This window comes from Bicyclus anynana, chromosome 8 (assembly GCF_947172395.1).
Source record: "Bicyclus anynana chromosome 8, ilBicAnyn1.1, whole genome shotgun sequence".
In the NCBI taxonomy this organism is placed as follows: domain Eukaryota; kingdom Metazoa; phylum Arthropoda; class Insecta; order Lepidoptera; family Nymphalidae; genus Bicyclus; species Bicyclus anynana.
The window spans coordinates 16,621,369-16,642,335 of NC_069090.1; the positions used below are offsets into that span (position 1 = coordinate 16,621,369).

General features: G+C 36.3%; 3 protein-coding genes across 3 annotated transcripts; all 3 read right to left on the reverse strand.

Moving 5' to 3' along the window:
• Positions 1-35: 35 nt before the first annotated feature.
• Positions 36-2,804, reverse strand: LOC112045882 (DNA repair and recombination protein RAD54-like). The gene has a single exon (XM_024082260.2). It carries the CDS (start codon positions 2,653-2,655, stop codon positions 361-363), a length of 2,295 nt encoding a protein of 764 aa, XP_023938028.1. The 5' UTR covers positions 2,656-2,804; the 3' UTR covers positions 36-360.
• A 1,396-nt stretch (positions 2,805-4,200) lies between these two features.
• Positions 4,201-12,647, reverse strand: LOC112045885 (leucine-rich repeat-containing protein 47). Its single transcript, XM_024082263.2, has 7 exons — positions 11,918-12,647; positions 11,024-11,173; positions 10,467-10,745; positions 9,694-9,853; positions 9,407-9,509; positions 8,212-8,367; positions 4,201-6,917 (listed from the first exon to the last, which is right to left on the reverse strand). Exons 1-7 carry the CDS (start codon positions 12,537-12,539, stop codon positions 6,813-6,815), a joined length of 1,575 nt encoding a protein of 524 aa, XP_023938031.1. The 5' UTR covers positions 12,540-12,647; the 3' UTR covers positions 4,201-6,812.
• Positions 12,648-13,405: 758 nt separating this feature from the next.
• On the reverse strand, positions 13,406-20,967 carry LOC112045894 (collagenase-like). Its single transcript, XM_024082275.2, has 8 exons — positions 20,923-20,967; positions 19,234-19,288; positions 18,628-18,787; positions 17,275-17,441; positions 16,255-16,356; positions 15,199-15,344; positions 14,674-14,782; positions 13,406-13,781 (listed from the first exon to the last, which is right to left on the reverse strand). The coding sequence occupies exons 1-8, from the start codon at positions 20,965-20,967 to the stop codon at positions 13,669-13,671; spliced, it is 897 nt and encodes a 298-aa protein (XP_023938043.1). The 3' UTR covers positions 13,406-13,668.

Consider the following 20,967-nt stretch of genomic DNA (forward strand, 5'->3'; position numbering starts at 1 on the left):
TTATTCTTAATACACATAGTTCAAAAGAAAAGTCCTTGTTGATATAATTCGTAAATGTATTTGCTTTAATCTTCTTATCATGATAACATAAACAACAAAACTTAATTCCTTTTCTTAGAGAAATATAAAATACAACATAATTTAAAGTAGGTAAAGGACAAAATTAGTTTTCAGCATTCTCAGTTAATCACATTCACTTTCATGTAAAATAAGTTTTAACTATAGTACATAATATTTACAACATGATTTAAAGAATTAGCAAGAGATGACACAATCTTGCCTGAACTATACAATTATTTTTCTCATAACAGTTTTGGTTTTAATTAGGAACTTCCTATTTGTAAATTACAAGAGAAAAAGTTATTTATAATCTTCATCACCACTGTCATCAGGCTCAGAGTAATCCTCATCAATTTCAATTTTTCTTCGTTTACTTTGTTGAACATTCTCCTTGTCTTCTTGGTTATTCTGTTGAGCTTCTGTCTTAGCTGATCTGTGATGGAATACAAAGGATATGCTTTTAGCTAGATCCCAGCATTGCTTTAATACTAAATCTGCTAGATTTTTCTTATCAGCACAGTGGTACCAATTTGACAAATCTGACGTACAGTCTGAGTTTTCCGGAGGTAGGGAAACTTGAATATTATTCACACATCTTTTACATTTGAATTTACCATGAGTGTCAGATAAAGTGTTTTCTTCCAATCTAAACAAGTCTTTTAGATCATCAGATGTAAAATGTCGTAAAGACTCTTCATTCTGATCTACCACAGTGTCACTTAAAGCCTTTTTGTGTGCTTGTCTTTGGAATATCTTCTCTTCTATGGTGCCCGTAGCTAGCAGTCTGTAAATGTAGCACGGTTTCTTCTGTCCATCTCGCCACACCCTGGCCATTGCTTGGTCATCATTTGCAGGATTCCAGTCAGGGTCGAACATGATCAACCGATTAGCACCAATGAGATTTAGTCCACAACCTCCAGCTTTCGAACTTAACATAAATATCCATTCTTTGGATTCCTTATTGTTAAAGCTTTCTACAACTTTAGCTCTCTTCTTGATTGTCATAGATCCATCCAGTCTAACATATAGGTAACTTCTTTTACGACACAATTTCTCAAATAAGTCTAGAGTTTGAGTATAATTCGATACAAGCACAATCTTGTCATCTGTATTTGTTTTTAAATTGGCCAATATACAGTCAAGTATCATTAATTTCCCTGAGTATTCCGGTCTCACATCCTTGATGTCATAATTATTTGGTAACAAGTCTCTTGCCTTTTCAAAGCCTTCTGATCTTTCAATAATTTTATCGTATATCAAGTCAGGGTGATTGCATAGTTTCTTCAGAGATGTAATGGCAGAAAGTGCACTAACAGTATTCTTTTCACCGGTTCCAGCAAATTTATTTCTTATGGCATCAGAGTTGATGAAGTTTTTGTACAGTTGTGTTTGAAGTGGAGTCATTTTTACACAAATGACCTGTTCAAACTTGACTGGCAAGTATTTAGTGAGGAGACTACTAGTTCTACGTATCATGCACTTATTCACAATTGATGTGAGAGTTTGTAGGCATTCCTGTGCTCTTTCTCTCTCCTGTTGTGTAGCCAATGCATCTTGGCCTTTTAGAATTGGATTTTCATATCTTTTCTTAAACTCGTGCGCAGTACCGAGGATGCCTTCGTTTACAAAATGAACAAGACTAAAGTATTCCGTCAAATCATTCTGTATTGGTGTACCAGATATCAATATTCTTCTTTTAGCTTTTAGTCCCATTAAAGCTTGGTATGTTTGATTCTCACTGTTCTTCAGTCTGTGTCCTTCATCACACAAGACCAAACCCACCTCTGAGGAATGTAAAATGTTAGAATATATTCTAAACGTTTCATATGATATAATCAATACAGGTGTGGCAACTCTAATTGCTGCAAATGTGTTCATAAATTGTTGCAATTTCAAAGTTATTTCAGCTTTTGTGCCACCATCCATTGCTAATGCATTTATTCTTTGGCCCAGCCATTTTCCTATTTCATTGTACCAATTCTTTACCAAACTGCTGGGACATACAATGATAGCTTTACTTATTGTCGGCTTGCAGTTAGGTCCTTGTCTTAAAAGGGTCCACAGAAGAGTGATGCACTGTAGTGTCTTCCCCAAACCCATTTCATCTGCCATGATGCAACCATATGCATTCTCAATTTGATTCCCTGTGACGCAGTTGTACATGAATTTGACGCCGTCTCTCTGATGTGGTCGCAAGATGTTGCCTAGAACGGGATCAACAACAACAGCTACTTCTATTTCATTTGGGTTCATTTTCATCTTTTCGTGCTCAGGGATACTCTTTGGTAGAAACAACACCAGTGCGTTTGGTTCATCGGGATCGTGTAAGGCTCTCCTTACTTGAGTTCTTTTTAACCCTAAACTTTTACTACAGTAAGACGACACATAGTTCGGAATGGGTACTTTGAAAGGCTTACTCAATATCTGTTTGATGAGATTCTCGTGGTCGGTCGCGGAGAGCGTCTGTGAAGCAGATTTTTGCGCGAGCGGTATTTTAACACATACTCGTTTCTTTCGTTTTGATGAATTCAACAGTGGACTTTTAAAAACACTATCACTGGCGCCAACCTGACTAGGAGCTAAGCTACGCCTCATCCTGCTTTTATGTCCTCACCATTTGGAAGTATAAATAATTATAATTCAGAATAGGTAAATAACACGATTTTTAAAATATTAAAAAACAATATGTACATTAATCTTTTCAAATCCTTAACTTGTCAAATCTTGTTTTGATTTTGAATTTGAAAACAAAATTGAATGAAACATTGACATATCACATGACAGATAACAAATCACACCGTGGAGTCCTCAGACCAATTATGTTAGAACCTGCCCAAAGAGTAAGTTAAAATATTTGGACCTGCCTCGCTAGACGTTACCCCTCTGTCGAAAGTATTATAGAGTTGCATCCTTGCTGCGTCTTATAATACATACATAGATAAAGGGATAAAGGTGTCAAAGCGTTGCATTAATATTTAAGTTTTAAAACATTTGTAACCAAATTGTAACTCTATGTGCTACCGTTTACAAAATGGTCAAATGCGTCGCATACGCATTCGACTTTATCATTGTTATACAGTACTTTGTACATTTTATTGTTTATTATAATCTGTGTTTAATCATTAACTCTACACCTTCTACTAAATATGAGAGTTTAATTCACTCACACCATACGCGCGCTCCTCTATGTAAGTATATGATCACGATCTAACGTGTTTATAAAAAAAAAACTATAAAATCGATGTTTCACTGTTGTACTTTGTTTGGGCTTAGTAACAATGTGTGTGTTGTCCAAATATATTAATTTAGTAGTCCGTGACTTCGTCTAGGTCAGGGTAGGCGAACCTTTATGCATCAACGTGCCATTTTTTCTAAAAAATGTTTAATGGGGTCATTGGCGTGCCATCAAATAATTTTGACTTTCTGATTATTTGGAGAATAACAATAATAAATACTATCAAAACTCTTTATGAAATAAAGTTAACAAAAGAGGTACATTTTGGAATGTTTTTATTACACGCATAAATTAAATTATTGTAAAATTAGTGTGACTTCTGTTGCTGCAGGTTAGACGACAAATAATTTATGTCAAATACCTACTTTACACATGTTTTATGATCGGCGACGTGCCCAAAATATTGTGTCGCGTGCCATCAATGGCACGCGTGCCATTGGTTCGCCTACCCTGGTCTAGGTGAAATGTCGTAATTCTACTATACTAAGTACCTGACCTAAATAAGATACCAATACCTAAATATCTACCTGCCAGTGAAAATCTTCTTCTTCTTCTTTGTTCTGGGCCGTTTCCGCACTTAGCCATTTGATTGGCCATTGTGCGTAGTGAAAAAAAAAAAAAAAATCTTATTTAAATCGGTTCATTAATTCCAGAGATTAGCCTAGACTAACAGACAAACATTAAACATAGTGTGCTTATGTTTTAGTATCGTGTAAAATGTAAATAATTATAAGCACGTAAGATTATAAGATATATATAGGTACGCACATAGTTTCATACCAGACTAACCACAAACAGACTAATTTTTTAGTATAGATTGATTTATTAAGATGCGAGTAACACGGATCTTAATTTAATGTAGGTAGTAATACATTTAGGGAAACCTTGAAACCAAACAAATGTAATATTTGAAATAATAAACATTTATTTTGCAATCTTACAATTAAAACCACTTAGTACAACAAACTTTTTGATGTGTTACATCGAAATCACAGACATTAAATATTAGACGGTGAATGGAGTCTTTAGACACAGTATGAAATAGCTTGCTTATCTACGTCGACAATATGTAACGTCTAAATCTACCCACATTTATACATTGACGCAAAAATAAATCACAACAATATTTATTAAGTCTTCTGACAAGCTGTATAAAACGGGAAACATTGTTTTAAAACAACATACTACCCTCACTTTATTGTTTGGGTGATATAAGAGTAAATTATTAATAAAATATTCGATTTTATGGTATTTTGAGTTTGTGCAACATATTGAAAATGACTTGGCAGTTATATAAGAATAATATAAGCTAATTTGTAACTAGGATGATAGTGGATGAGACATTTAAAAGATTTTTCATTTTATTGAATGACAAGTTAGACTTGTCTACAATCAAGTCTGTTATTTAGTACTATGCAGTCTAAAGCAGACTTTCTTAAAAGAGGTACAAGTATTTTCGACCCATAACTCTTTACGGTTTTTACTTGGAATCATATCGAAACGCTAAATCGCTTGGCGTCTTTCCCGGTAGGGTAACAAGCCACGACCGATGCCTATCACCTGACCTGAGCCAATTTAGTCCCAAAGTCCCAAATTGACTCAAGTTGATGGAACCCAGGACCTCTATCATCAAATATATCAATATTGTGCCAGAGGTCAGTAAAATTTAGTTATACTTCAAAAAAATATGTGTGCGTCTCGGCACGCTCGACAGAAGTGATAACATAAACTAATTGCTTTAATTAATTGAATCTAATAAATTATTTAATTTAATTGTCCTCCATTGTCGGAGAGGTGTGAAGAACATTTTGACAGCAACAACTTAGAAACATCTAAGATAGTCTGTGGTCGGAAAATCAATCTGAAGTTCGCTCTGTCAAGTGCAAGTGTCAAACGTACCAACTTCAGAGTTCAGCTATACTTTTTTAACTTTTTGGTAACGCGTTACCTACGTTACCAAGAGGTTTAACCTCTTACTCTTGGCTTACCCTCAGTTAAAAAAAAACAGTTTAAAAAACCAAGAATATTTGCCCTGTCATTTAAATACGACCAATATTTCCACTCTTCTCTAACTAGTCTGAAAAGACTGTTAGGAATGGGTACGCCAAGTCCAGCGGGCGGAAATCGAACCCCGATCCGATGATGAGTCCGACCCCTTTACCGTCGAGCTATAAGGCTTGAAAACTTTATACAAAGTATTAAATGATTTATGATCAATACTCAATGTTTTAATGAAATGCAGCTATACTCTAATAAGCAATATAAAAATATAAATATTTTGACATAGATTTAATTTGTTAGATATGCCCTAAATGTATGTAAATCTATGGTACTGACCTATTAGTTACAATTAGATGTCAAGTGCTAAACAGGCATTTAGGCAAGGAGACATCTAGCAAAGTAAAATTTTTGTATTTTACAACATTCAATGATTACGCTTATAGATTTTTAGACAAAGATTAAAGAAAAAAATATAATAAAACATTGCTTATGAAGGGTAAAAAAGACAGAAGTCAAATTTTCAGATTAAAAACAGTACAATAAGAAAATCAATATATTTGTATATATTGATTTTCTTATTTAATTTTTTTCTTTAATCTTTGATTAATTATTTTTACCCAATAACATTCAATTAACGTAATATATGGGTAAATCTTAGATGTATAAAGGTAAGTTTCATTACTTTGGTGTCTGTATGACTGCAATAGAGCTTGCAGTTAGATTTTAACTCAATTACTTTCTTCTGTATAAAAATTAACTAATAATATTCAAATTGACCCAATCTTTTGTGAGCCAAAATATAGGGCCCTGATTCACTTGAGATTTTTTACATTAAATGTATTCTAATAAAATGAAATGAAGTCTAATAAAGAGCAATTTTGTAGAAGTGACAGTGTATCTGCGATTATTACTTTGAAGACACAGCTGTGCTATGCAGTGCTGTCGTGGGTCACTTTGAAAAATCGTCAGATTTATATGGATGTGAAAGCAAAATTACTAATATCTGCATGTTGGAAGATTTTTGAAAGTTTCTGAAATTTTAGAACCTTATTTATTTAACAAACATTATATCAATCTGTGTTTTTATGTATGTAAATTAGTTAAGATTGACTTAATTTTCCAAAGTCGTACGTAAAAATCGGTACTCTAAAGGTAGTCCAATACCCAATTATACACACTAGTCACCATTTTTGTTACAATTTCCATCGCATCCCACAACTAGTTCGCTCTGAAGTTGCAACACACCGACTGCGCATTTTCAATAACCTGTGCTACTTGTACCAGTGCACCATAAGCTGCTCACACGACCAGAATAAATAGATAAGGGCTAATATCGCCAGCTTTACTCTAAAAAGGAAATATAGAGCTTTGACACACCACGCACAAATGTGTATCACAATATCCACGTAAAAAGAATCAGAGCCCAATAACATTTATGTCGTTTGAAACGACGCTAAGTTAAGCACCAAGCAAGTAAAAAATAAATTAAAAAAAAAAACAGAGTGACCATAGACATCTACTTCTTGGGCAACCGGTACACCTTGATGCCTGACTCGTACACGCAGTCTGTGCGCGACGGGTACACACTCTTCAAGTTGCCTTCTGTGTCCACCACTTTCACCTGGAACAACCATATACCATTATACCATACTAGCGGCCCTAGTCGAGCTTCGCTTTGACTAATGTGCGCTTCTTCCATACTTCCACCCTACCTCTACCCTACTTCATCCTACCCTATACTACCTCTATCTATCGATTTTTAGCTACCTACTTTGAAAACTGCGAAAAGTCCCATATAAAATCTCTTCACCCCCTCTATTAAGGGGTTGGGGATGGATAAAAAAAAAATGATGCACGGTTTTTTTATTAGTCACATTTAGTCTGCATACCAATTTTTAGCTTTCTACCTTGAAAAGTGCGGAATTCTCCAAACAAACTTCTACCCCACATTATAGGGAAATGGGGGGTCATAAAGTGACCACAAGTAGCCTATGTCACTCTCCATCCTTTTAACCATCTCCATTTAAAAAATCACTTCAATTTGTCACTCCGTTTTGCCGTGAAAGACGGACAAACAATATATTAAGTATACCATTACCTCCTGCCGACCAGAGATATTTTTTGTTTAGTATGTTCTTTTGTTCTTACATACAATGAGTAGTACAGATGTAGGCTATACTAATATTATAAAGAAGTAAAGTTTGTGGTGTCTTAGGGGGATCTTAACTCTGGATCTATTTTGAAAATTATTTTAATACTAGTAATACTAGTAGTAGTAGTAGTAGTAAGTCACGTTATTTGTGAGTGTCATAGGTCATATTTTATCCCCTTACTACTTTGGAGTAAATCTTTTTAGATAAGAAAGTGAACAGATGAGACAAATATCTTAGCATTCCATGGATTCATCGTGCGGGTGCGGGGTCCATTGCGTGGTAGAGAGAAAACTCCAAGCAGAGTCCTGAACTTGTGACTACAGGATGTAGGGTGAAGGAATTCCATGACGATCGATCAACACTCCCAGTTCTCTGCTCGTGTTGTTCTCCCTGCCCCCAAATTTGGTAAGATCCTATTAGACAGCTTTGGATACTCGTTCTAATATAGAACTAGCTGCACTTCTAGAGAGGCCAACGTCTTTAAGCAAGTTATAGAGATTTTGCTGGTAATCCTCTCGCACCTACTTCTACTGCGTACAGACTAACTACATAGCCATTTATAGTTAGTTCATTTGTTAGGTCTTAATTTATGTGTTATATATGAACAATATGCGATAGAAATAGTGGATAATAGAGGTTGTTTTATTACCAACCTAACTATAGTAGTAGATCTTTTGAGAAATTTCTTGGAAGGAGTTCTTTATTACTTTCCAACCATATGCACATATTATATGACATTGGCTAATAACCAGTAATGCTCACCTGCTGCACAGTGAGAGAGTGGTACTCCTCATCGTCTCCGTCTCCAATGCCCAGCATGAGGCACTCCAGCAACAGTTTGTCCAGCACTGTCTTGCAGGCGCCCATCGAGGAGTGGGACGTCACCTCCACCAGCATTGACCTGCTGTTCACAGACATCTGTGACGGGATAATAATTAATATTAATTTTAAAAAAATTAATGAATAAATAAATAAAGCCAAATTCAAAATTAAATAAAGTAAATTGTAGGTACAATTTTCGTAAATTACAAAACAATATCATCACATCAGCTGATAGACTTTCACAGCTGGACAAATGCCTTTTGTATGGACTCCAAACCTTGGGACCCCAATTTTTATTGGTTCTTCAATCTATATGTCCCCGATTGCCACCATTGCAACATTAAGTCTTGTGATTCGTTGAGCTATGTCTGTTATCTTGGTTCCTGTGGATATCTTTTCTGATTCAATCACAAAGAGATAGCTGAAGATAGCTTGCTCCATCGCCCACTGAGCAAAGTTACTTGTTAAAACTTTTATGCCTGTAAAAGGCTATCTTAATAGTTAGTTTTTTATTATTCAAAATTCATTTATTTCAAGTAGGCTCAATTTACAAGCACTTTTGACACGTCAGTTGACTATTTGTAAAGATTCTACCACCGGTTCGGAAGGCAGGTTCTGCTGAGAAGATACCGGCAAGAAACTCAACAGTTGCTCTTTTGAAAAAGTCATACAGTATTATAATTTACATTTGATAACAATTAAATTACAATTTCTTATAGTTTTATTTCCTGTGTGAAGGTGGAAGCTGATCCAATGGCCTCCAAGCACCTTTATCGTTAAGGAACTCATCAATAGTGTAGTAACCTCGACTAAGTAAATGTTTTTTAACACATTGCTTAAAGTTGTGCATTGGCAAGTCCATCACAGTCTATTGTATCCAGGGCCATTATAATAAAAAGTAGTGACATGTAAGTCTAGCTTGACCCACACTGGACTCCAAGGCTTTTAACTAGGGTAGGCACTTTCAATACAGTTCTTTTTAATTCTTACAAGGTAGCCTTTGACTGCAATCTCACCTGATGGTAAGTGATGATACAATATAACATGGAAGCAGATGAACTTGTAAGACGTAGGATGAAAATCCTCACCCATTTTGGTTTCTACAAGTAAAAAAAGTCAGTATTGATACACTTACTTTAGTAACATCAGAGTTTGTGATAGGTGGGAAGCTTATCACTCTTAATGCGGAAGTCATCAGGCATGGGTACTTAGATTTTCCTTCCAAGAGATACAAATACCTAAAACAATTAATGACTTAACTATAGAAACAGAACATTAAACCCTCAACCTAAAGAGAGGTATTATAAATTTGACCAAAATGTGTGTATAGGGGATCTTTTTTAAATCTTCTCAGGATAAAGGCTAATACAGTATGTAGTTTTAAAACTTTTTGAATTACTTCATACTTGTTACTCAACTTACTTATGAATGCCGGAATAGACATTTCTCTTTTTCTCCTTCCTCAGTGTTTCAGCCTCCGCTTGCAGCTGTTGGAACAGTTGCTCCCCTGTGTACTCCTTGCTCCTCGACAGCGGAGTGAGAGACAGCTTATGCGGTGGTAGAGCTGTGTATGTTAGGTCACCTGTAAACAAACAAAATGAATTAAAAGGGGATGCCCACCGGCCAATACTATGTCGGCCACGGGAACCCAGGTATACACCCTTATTAAAGTACATGGAAATAATAATATGATGTATAAGTAATGACTAAAAATATGTTTCTTGAAGAAAAGAAGCGGCAAAGTAATATGAGACGAATATCTTAGCATTCCATGGATTCACCGTGCGGGTGCCATGCATGCGTCCATCGCGTGGTAGAGAGAAAAAAAGTGAAGCTGTATTATTATATTTGTAAATTTTTTTTCTGTTACCAACAAGCTTAAAAAAACAAAAAAATTAACAAATAAACCAAAGAACTCTTAAAGAACTATAACAATAGCTCTAGACTGTATGGTCAACAATCATTGCTTGTCCCTTGGGGACAAATTAAAGAAAAATTAAAAGTGTCATAACATGTAGCAAACATTTTTTGTTCAAGTAATTATTTCATAATTATCAATATTTTTTTTCAATCATAAAAAAATATTATGGTTTTTATTTGACACATTTAATCAAGCAATAATAACATAGGTTAATAAACCAGGTAATGAAACCTCAATGGGTAGGTAAAAAAAAAATAAAACATAATACACAAACCTTGGGGTATTCTATCAAGGTCGTGAGTAGCAATAGTTGCTATGTTACGTTTATCGCACACTGTGTCGTGGAGTTTTGTTTGCATCTGTATGAACTTTTTGAACGAGGCATCATCAAACTTCAACTCGGAGACTATGCAGCACAGGATGAAGGGGCGGATGTTCCACACTTCACTCTCTTCCAGTCTAATCCTCAGTGTGTGATCCTCTACATGCAGAATTCTCATGGCATGACACAACTCGCTCACATCATCAGGTGGTGGTTCTTCTGGTTTCTTGCCTACAAATACAAATTAGAGCATCATGTACAATTCATTCCTATTCTGTTGACAGATTTTCATTTCTGTCAATATAGTGTTTTAATTATAATTATCTTAATAATTTTTTATATATATATATGTGCTGTGAAAACCATAAAACAACCTTTTTCTATTTCCCGTGCAAACATTTAACAGTCAAGGGGTAGTGTAGGGGTATGGTGTAGAATAGGGATAGGGAAGAAGTGCACATTAATTGTTAATTTTTAATATGACACTGTTAAGGTAAATAATCACATACCTTTCTTTCCTTTCCCTTTTCCTGTGTCCTGTGTGTTGTCTTCTTTGGGGCAGTGCTCCCGAATGTAGTCAGTCACTTGCTTGGTTCTGCACTGATCCACCAGTTTCATTAGACGCTTGTCTGATAACTTGTTGCCTTTTAGATTTAGTTCTGTGAATATAAGAAGTAAAAAGTTACTCATCAAAACCATCTTTACATAAAATTTAAATCTGGCTGGGATTTAGTTTATACTTAGTGGACTTTGCTAAGAACAGATTTTGAGACAGTACCAGATTAAGGTAAGGGCAGACAAAGTCACTAGTTAATTATATTTGTACAGCATTGTATATTGATCAGTATGAGACAATTATTTTTTAAATATATTTTAAAATTCCATTGATTCACCATGCGGGTGGTGGGTACATTACTCAACAGAAAGATAAACACTGAACGGAGCCTGGGACTTCAGTGTGTAGGGCTAAAGATTAATGACATTTAAAAATTTATTGTTGTACATAAAATTGTAGTACATTTATGTGCTAACCAAACCTAATTTGAAATTGCACAACATTACATTCATTTGATTTAATATATAATATACAAAATCCTGCTCCTTCTATGTAACAACTCAAAATTTGCAAACCTCACTTAAACAACAGATATTTTGAAGCCTCCACTAAAAATTAAGTCGTAAGGGTATCAGAAGACCTCCCCAAAAACATCTTGAACTCCTCTCTAATAAGGCAACTGGTTTCTAAGCTAAGCCCCTGTTCTTGTTTGAATATAAATAAGATTGCTTTATTCAGAAAAAATATTGCATCATATTGCAAATTTAAAACATGTAAAAATGATTAATATTAAGATTTATGTCAGATTACATAAAAATATTTTTTAAAAGCAAATTAACAGACATACCTTTTAATTTAGCCAGGCCAGCAAGCTCCCCGGGCACTGTTTTGATTTTGTTATCCCCCAGATCAAAGTTCTTCAGAGATGGCATTGTGCGCACTATGTGGCTTGGAATTGACTCTATCTCGTTACCTTTTATCTTCAAGTCAGTCAAATGTGGCAAATTTGCATTCTCCGTGTCCAAGAAAGAAGACAATTTGTTGTTCGAAAGATCGATTATTATCAAGTTAGGAAAATCGCCTAATTTCGGCATTTCTGTAATCTGATTTGAACTGAAATTAATACTGGTGAGTTCTTTCATCTTGTTGAGACTTTCTGATATAGCGGATAGTTGGTTTCGGGACAAATCGAGCACTTTTAACTTCGGTAGAGAGGTTATTTTTTCATTGAACTCTGGTATTTTGTTACCGTACAACAAAAGCGATTGTAGATTCACAAGTAGTTGTATATCATCTGGAATCGTTGTGAGACACGTATCGCTTATATTTAGGAGATTTATATTGGTTAATTGAAACAATGTCTTGTCTAAACCTTCCTCTGTAATACGCTTAGAAATTGCGGCACCTGCCAATTTAATTTCGTGTCGATTTTCCGACTTCGCGGTCAAAACCTCCGGCCACGGACTCATTTTTGATTACACTATGTAATTCCAAAGAACAATATTTAGAAATGAAGCAAACCGAACACGTCGTTTAAAGAATTTTACAAACGGTAATAAAAATAAAAACGGATGACAATGACATGACAGTATAGACTATAGACAATACATTACACAATGACAGCTGATTTTATAAACGGCTTTAATTTCTAGTCTTTTTGACAAAAGCTGACGGACAATGTAATGTTGCTAGTGGAAATAATGCGGGTAGCACATTAATTGAAAGACAAATTATCTAAGGACCTGCCTCGCTAGATCATATCCCTTTTGCCAAAGTATAAGATCAACGATCTAATGCGTTTATAAAAACCGTTTCTATAGAATCAATGTTTCATTGTTGTAATCGTGCGATACTGTCCTCACGTATTTAGAGTTCTATGTTCTGTGAGTCAAAGGGTAGCACGGAATCTGGTGTACGTTTCGTAACCTCTTTGAAGTGAATAATAATAAGAGGAGCACTGTATGGTAATAACATTGGTTTAAAATACATAATTGATTTCTTTCTAAATAACACATTTAACGTTTACACGTAAACACGGTTCTAAGAAAGCCGGTAATCAGAAGCAGATAAAAGGTAATGGAAAGCCCTTGTCATAAACGGAACGTAATTTGCTAAAACCGGGTTGTGACAAAGATATACATACCAAACAAGGTAGTACAAAGTGTTTTTATACTTTGTACAGGGTGTTTTTTGTATTAGTAGATAAATCTTCCATTTCTAAAAGTAATGACAGACTGTATCAACACGTTATTGCATTAAGTGACATCAATGTGTATGTAATATGTGACACAGGATATATTTAATGGTGTCGAATATTTTCGTTTTGTGAGTTTACCTCGTCCCCCTCAAAAAACGACAGACAAATTTATTGGTGAATTTGAGTGCTATACAAGTCCAATAGAAGGTAATTGGTCTGAGAAATAAATACACAATCACAGTAGTCAATGGCATGAATACATTTATTTTACCCACAGAATTATTGGTGTTGCCATGTATATAATAATAAAGTAAATGATTGAGTTTTTAGGTAAATTATTTATATGCATGTGAAGTGCACCATGCATGCCGCTGATTATTATATTAGCTAGTGGATCATGTTTATTGTTCAATTAGTAGGAATGCATCGTCGTTCGGGGGTGAGGGTTGCCAGTCGAAGTCAATTCCGGTCACTTCAGTAAACCATTTGTGATACGGCCCTGGGCGGATGAAGCCTGAAAAAGAGAATATATTTGATTAAAATCGATCAGTAAACAGTAAGGTCCAATGGTTAGCCTACAGAACACAAAAAGCTACCTTTGGATCATGAAATGCGGGGCCAAAATATTGAGTTCTTATTTCTTTCGAGAATTTTTCAGTAGGTTAGCGTAGTTGGGATACCTAGTAAGTTTACCGTTGAGGTAGGTACACTTACTAGGTATTCCAATAAATATATAAAAATAAAATGTTAATAAAGATTTGAGGCAAGAATTAACCTTATCAATTTTAATCAGCCTCATTACTTCACGGTTCACGGGGACGGATTGAATACTGAGAGGCCATAAGTTCGATCTCCGTCCGTTGCACTTATTGTCTTATTGTCATTTGTCGTACCCACTCATATCACAGACTATAATTAAAAAAAAAACATCGGAGGGAAACGGGAACATTTGGTTCGCGTTATTGGCTTTGTCCGTGGCAATACGGAGATCACAATGCAGCTTAGATGTTATTCGTTGATAATAGACATTCTAATGGTGAAAGAATGTTCATCGGTCGAGTAGTTTTTGAGTTATATCCGTAATAACAAAAAAAATTAAATCTTACCTCTAAAATATTAGTTTAATAAATATATATTTTTTAATCCTAATGATATATTTTATTCATCATTCTCAACCCATATTCGGCTCACTGCTGAGCACGAGTTTCCTCTCATAATGAGAGGGGTTAGGCCAATAGTCCACCACGCTGGCCCAATGCGGATTGGTAGACTTCACACACGTAGATAATTAAGAAAATTCTCAGGTATGCAGGTTTCCTCAGGATGTCTTTCCTTCACCGTTTAAGACGCCTGAAATTAAATTTCTTTGTTTAAATTAAGTGATATAATAATCAACACATAATCACCAGCTGGGAAGTCGGTGTGGCAGCCACTGCTGGACACGAAGGAAGTGACGCCCACTTCGGTGGGCACACCGTCGTAGTCGATGACCACGAGCGGGCCGCCGCTGTCACCCTGTGGACAACACACGCATACATATTAAATTTTTTACTAATATTATTTAACTAATTTAAGTATTATCTTCATTAATAAATACTATTTCTTTCTTCTTAGACCATTAATATTAATAAACTAGCGGACGTTCGCAATTTCGTCTGATTGAAATACAGTTTTTCTCAAATACCGAGGGATTAGATTTTTCGAGATAAAACTAGCTTTTATTCTTAGTAACCTCCTCTATCGTCTAGTGAAAGTCCTGTAAAAATCGTTTCAGCTGATTCTGAAATTACCCCGGAAAAACAGATAGACAAAAAATGTCATTAAACTTCAATTTTATTTATATGAACAGAGTAAGTAATGTAGTTGGTTCGCACTTTGCCTCATAAAACAAGATGAGTATTCCAGAAAGGTATAGAAAAGATATAACAAACCTGGCAAGTGGACTGGCTGCTGACGTTGTAGGCTCCAGCACAGATGGTGGAGTCGACAACGATGGAGCTTCCGCCGAAAGCAGTTCTGCAGAACGGGTTGCTGGTGCCGAGCAGGTACACCCAGTTCAGGACCTCGGGTGACGGACCTGGGTTTATATAGAACACTATCAAAATACTTAGCCGTAATGATAGAAGAACGTGTCTTTCAAAATAAATCAATTAGAATAAAGCTAATGAATCCAAAAATATTAAATGGTCGGTAGGTTAACTCGGCAAGGAGCAGTGGCTTTAGTAGAAACAGTTAGAAGTAGGTATTAGGTATTGTTATTTTTGCCATCAAGCAGCATATTTTTACTGGGTTACGGTCTGAACTATACCCGGTTGCCTGTAATCAACGTGACAACCGGGACAACCGGTAATAACAACGGGACAGCCGGGCGTGCCTGTATACGTCATAACGTGAGGTTTAACACCCAGACCTTAGGTTGATAGAAACTGGATAGCACCCTTAGTGTTCCTTGGATGCCCTGTGAAGTGTTTATAGGTAATGGTTTTCCACAGTTGGGCTATCTTTTGCAATTATTAGTAGGTATCACAGATTATAGAATTATACAGAATGAGTGTTTACAAGCAGCGCGTTAAGGCCGGTGATACGAGTACCCATAAAAAAACAAACGTCACGCGTCCCTTTGTCATTCACAAAACTTAATTTACTTTCATTTAAGTTGACAAACTTTTTCATAATTTGTATTTCAAGATTTAACACTAACAACAATTACGTAAAGGTCATAATAGACTAATAATCAATTTTGAACCTATAAAAATACTATATCTTTTTTTTTCGTTTTGTGTACAGATTTTGAAATATTTAAAACCATAAGCTGATACTGATGCGACGCTTTGTGTCGTACTGACTCAAGAATGTATTAATTAGTTTTTGAATGGCTGCATTACTGCCGTGTTCCGTGTGCTCTATCTGCCTATTATTTCTTTAATCTGTGGTAGGTATAAAAGGAATTACTAAAAGCAAAAGTAAAAGAAGTTCTGAAGTCGAACCGTTAGTCCACGTCCGTCCCCAACCGCTAGCTTGGAGTCTGATGTTCTCGTAGTTTTTGTCCATGTCCGCGGATGACTGCAGCCTGATCGGTTGGATGCGATCTGAAAAGAACGATCTAAATCAGCAGGAAATTTTGATGACTTTCACCCTAAAGGTTGAAATATTAGTCGATTATTTGTTGGCACATTAACTACTGTAACTTAACTACAAGCACATCTAATGACCAGTTATATTTTTATTTAATTGAATATCCTATATAACTGGATTGTATCAAGGATAATAAGCTCTTTTATGCGAATTAAGTATACTCGTACCTGAGAATATGCTCTGTTTGTAGCAATTTGTGATTTTTTTAATGGCCTAGATATGATCTGGTGAAAGGCTTCAGAATTTATATATTTCAGCCTGAAGAGTACACGAGCCTGGTGACGACGTAGTTACAGATTTTAGTTTTACAGTTATGAGCGCAGAACTCAATTTTGTATTTGAATTTGAATTGAATTTCAACCAATCAATCAATAAATCAATTTATATTTATTTGCAGATATATGTCTAGGCAGGTAGGTGATGTCCAATTAGCGCGTAAACAAAAAATAGGTCGATTTTTCAGCATGACTGCTTTCCTATAGCTATGTCTATAACTAGGTATGAGCGTCTCCAAATGCACCTGACTCTAAAAAAGAACCCACAAGAAACTCAGCTAGGTACGAGTAGGTCTATAAGTCTTCGTAACCGTAGCCAAAACTGGCTTCACAAGAGGATAGAGGGTAGAGGAGTTCACTCTGACATTGCAACACTAAGAACGACTCGGCATCGTTTTCCGGCTGAGATATGTTTCAAACTGCGAAACCAGCGTAGTTCAGACTCTCAAGTTTGGCGGTATAACCGTTACTGTTAGCTCGAGGTGGCTCAGAGTAAACGCTGTCTATATAGTCGACGTTGTCTGTTTAGCCGACGCTGTCTGAATAGCCGATGCTATCTCTGTAGTCGGCGCTGGCATTCACAAGAATGTAACTTACCGTTGAACTCGAGCACACGGTTGAATTTAATAACGCCGATGTCATGAGGCTGCACCCTCGTGAGCGACTCGTCGTACTCCGGGTGGTTGATGTAGTCCGTGGTCTCGAACAGCAGCTCGGGGTGGCTCAGAGCGGTGGCGCCGGCGCGGATGACGATGGTTACTCGGCTGTAAACAGAGACCATCAACATCAGCCATTAATGCCTCGAACGTTATCAAGGCGCTGAGGCCAAAGTCCGTTAGGTTTGGGCTTCTTCTAGAAGTGACTCCCTCTAGAGTGTGAGATGGGAGTCCGCCGTATGTCATACGTCAATCGTTTTTACGAGCGTATCAATCGTCTTCAAAAGGGGTGGCGAAAAGTTAATAAACCACTATTGAGTTAATAATCCTCGGTAGCAACCTTACATCGGCTACGAGGTTCGCGCATCTTTGTCATAAGAAGTAGAATGGCTCAGAACGCTGTGGTGCCAGTTAATGGACCCGGGGATCAGTGAAGCGCCAAAAGCCGGAGTGTGTTCACAAGAGGTACAAGGATGGCGACACACAACTTGTAGCAAGTCAAGAAGGCGGCCCGGGACCACCAAGATCAAGTACCGGGCTCGCCCTGCCACGATTCAGCCTGTAGGACCAGCCAGGTCAGGGGCACCCATACCTAAAGTATCAGAACTCTCTCCGTATAAAAATAACCCTGTCTGAGTAGCTCTTCTCGGACTAAGGCTCCTTGGAACTCTCGTAACTTTAATTTTAAGTTTTCGATTTTAATTACCAACATTATCTCATAACATAACATGAAGTTTTAAAAGTAAAGAAAGGATTAGACTTCGAATGGGTTTGAATATATTGATTTTTATGATACATTCGGGTAAATAGGGTCAATGTTAACTAATTTATATATAAAAAGCAAAGATAGTCTGGATATTTGCAAAATAAATGAGATTATAAAATTTCAAAATCTATTAAAAATCTTTTATCGTAATTAGATGAAAATTCATACAGTTAAAGCTTCCTTATACATTAAATGTGACAACATAACAAAGATATTAGTGATTTTGTTTGAACGTCCATACAAATCTAACGATCATTATGTATCTACGAAGTCATTAAATCGTACCATTTTGTATGGGGCGTTTTTCAGGGATCCGCGGCAGCGCCGCAAATCTGACCCTTTAAATCCCTGTAGCTCCGAAAGTAATGATGGCAGATACCCTGTTACTTTTACAAAATTGCTTTACTATTAGCGTACTCTTAATTTATATACAATTTAAAAAACTGTCATCATCCCTATTATAGGAATTGGAGCTTGGAGCATTGTGGGATCAGTGCGGTAGCTAAAGTAAAAATTTGTGCTACTAACTTAGCGGTGCAGTGAGCGGCAGTGAGGGCCCACTCGCTGTGGATGATGGTGGCGCCGCAGCTGAACACGTTACCGGCCGGGGCCACCATCCGGATGGACAGCTGGTAGGGGATCTGCGCCTCCTCCGCTTCCCAGCCGGAGACGATCCTGCTCATACCACCTGGAACGACATGGGTCGGACAATAAGTATGATATATTCATCTTTGCTTTTTTTTAAACCAACCAATAGCTCCACGTTCTGTGCAATGGGTTGGGTTCAACGTCGAGAGGTTATGGGTTCGATCCCCGCTGTTGGACTCTATTGTTGGTCCGTAAAAAATAGTAAGATAGTAAAATATAACCTAACCCTTGCAGGGTTAGGTTATATTTTTACCATATTGTAATACTGTATTGTATAACCACTAAGACCGCCTACGCATATCGGAACAGCATGGTGAGTTCCAGCAACCAATCTCATCTTATAAAGAGAGGAGATTTGGTGCTCATGATGATGAAGATGTCTAGGCAATCGCCAGGGAAGCGTAACTTAATGCTACTCATTGTTCTGTCAATTTGAGTTGCAGTTTGGACTATTTGTATGGAAAACAGAAATATAACTTTTCTTACCATCTCGAACATTCTCAATGAAGTCCACCGCGTCGGGAGCGGGCGCGGCACTGACCTAATAAACATAAAAAAAAATACAATAATTCATATGTATATTTATGGCTGGATGAAATTAGTTTCATTTTTCTTCAACATAGCGAAGTTTTTCTTATTTCTGATTAGGCTATTAACTGATATCTGAATTAATATTACGAGTATAATGAGGAAATATTTGATGTTGAAAGGAAGGTTTGATAATTTATGAGGATGATGGTAATCTCTGGATCTACTGAACCGATTTTGAACATTATTTTACTCGTAGAAAACCACGTTATTTGCATAGGCTATATTTTATCCCACTTTTTATCCCCTTTATTCTAACGGGAACAGGAACTACGCGGGTAAAACCGCGGGGCTAGTGTTACATAAATAGATTCAATCTGGTAGCCTAATCTGCTCGTTATCTGGCAAACTCGATCGATAAGAAGAATAATATAAAATTATCTAAATATTTGACCTAATGGATGACAGAAATTTTGTTATCTAATCTTTCTGTTATGTATTCTGTAGGTGTACCTATGTGATTAATATAGCAGTGAAATACAGTGATAAGCAACTCTTGGCTGCCAGTTTTAGGGTTCTGCACCACAAAAGGAAAAAATGGAACCCTAATGGTAGGCGTCCACTCATCCGTATCGTAAGTATCGGATGGATCACATAAAACGGATCGTAGTATGTTTTGTATAAGAAGTCATACAACTGTGTTCACTGATCCCCATCGTACAGATCGTACGAATCTGCCGTAAAATTTCATGCGATGCGTCTAATACTTACGATGCGGATATGTGGACGTCTATCTTTATAGCATTGCATTGTTTTCCGTCTGTCTGTTAAAAGTGTTAAAACCCTCTTTTTGATTTATTATTCAATCAACCAATAATTTATTTTTTGCCAGAATATGGTACATGTAATTACACCTCGGCTTCGAACAGGTAACTTGTAAATGTCCGAGCCAGTTTTGAAACATACTTAGGAACATAAGAGGAACTGCTATTTAGGAATAGATAACTATTACTGGAAAACCAGCTTTAATATAAAAAAAATCGCATCCGAATCTGTTTACAGTCACATTTCAGTGACGGATAACGTAGTATTTCAGTGCTACTGTGTGTTACAAACAGACACATAGCAGTCGACTTATAATATCCCTTTTATTCGGGGAATTAAAATGGTATTTTTTTTTTATATAAAAAACTACTAAAGTTTCGTTTCAAGTGGAAACAATTACTCGTATTTCGATAGCCTGGCAACCATACAAAATGTTTGTATCGTATTTATTCGTAGCACTCAAGCTCGTAGACTGCTACGAAATACGAATTTTAGGAGCTTTTCCTTTGAATCTATTTAATCTACGTAGTCTGTATAACCAAAAGCTAAATATAAATAAAATTGAAGTGTTTGTCTGTAATTTAAAAAGACATTAAAGCTTTTTTAAAACTATCGTCTGTTTGTCTGTTTAGTACGTCTGCACTGATTGTAAATGGGACTTTCACTGGAAGATAAACGAATTTATTGAGCGACATATAGGCTACTTGTATCCCGGAAAAATGCATAGTTCCCGCGGGATTTGGGATAAACTGAATTCTTATGTATTTACGAAAATTTTGTTGTGGTAGTCTTTGTTAAATAAAAAAATTAAAGTATAATTACCCAACTTAACGCTAATAAAAACACGAGAGCTCGCCCCGCCGCCAT

Excerpts from the sequence above, each read along its gene's own strand:
- LOC112045882 (XM_024082260.2), bottom strand. The coding sequence starts at position 2,655 with ATGAGGCGTAGCTTAGCTCCTAGTCAGGTTGGCGCCAGTGATAGTGTT.
- LOC112045894 (XM_024082275.2), bottom strand. The coding sequence starts at position 20,967 with ATGGCGGCGGGGCGAGCTCTCGTGTTTTTATTAGCGTTAAGTTGG. Across the intron at positions 18,788-19,233 it reads CATTGAGAATGTTCGAGATG|GTGGTATGAGCAGGATCGTC; the intron begins GTAAGAAAAGTT and ends ATGTCGTTCCAG. Across the intron at positions 17,442-18,627 it reads GCCGCTCACTGCACCGCTAA|CCGAGTAACCATCGTCATCC; the intron begins GTTAGTAGCACA and ends CTCTGTTTACAG.
- LOC112045885 (XM_024082263.2), bottom strand. The coding sequence starts at position 12,539 with ATGAGTCCGTGGCCGGAGGTTTTGACCGCGAAGTCGGAAAATCGACAC. Across the intron at positions 8,368-9,406 it reads CAAACTCTGATGTTACTAAA|ATGTCTGTGAACAGCAGGTC; the intron begins GTAAGTGTATCA and ends ATCCCGTCACAG. Across the intron at positions 6,918-8,211 it reads ACTCTCTCACTGTGCAGCAG|GTGAAAGTGGTGGACACAGA; the intron begins GTGAGCATTACT and ends TGGTTGTTCCAG.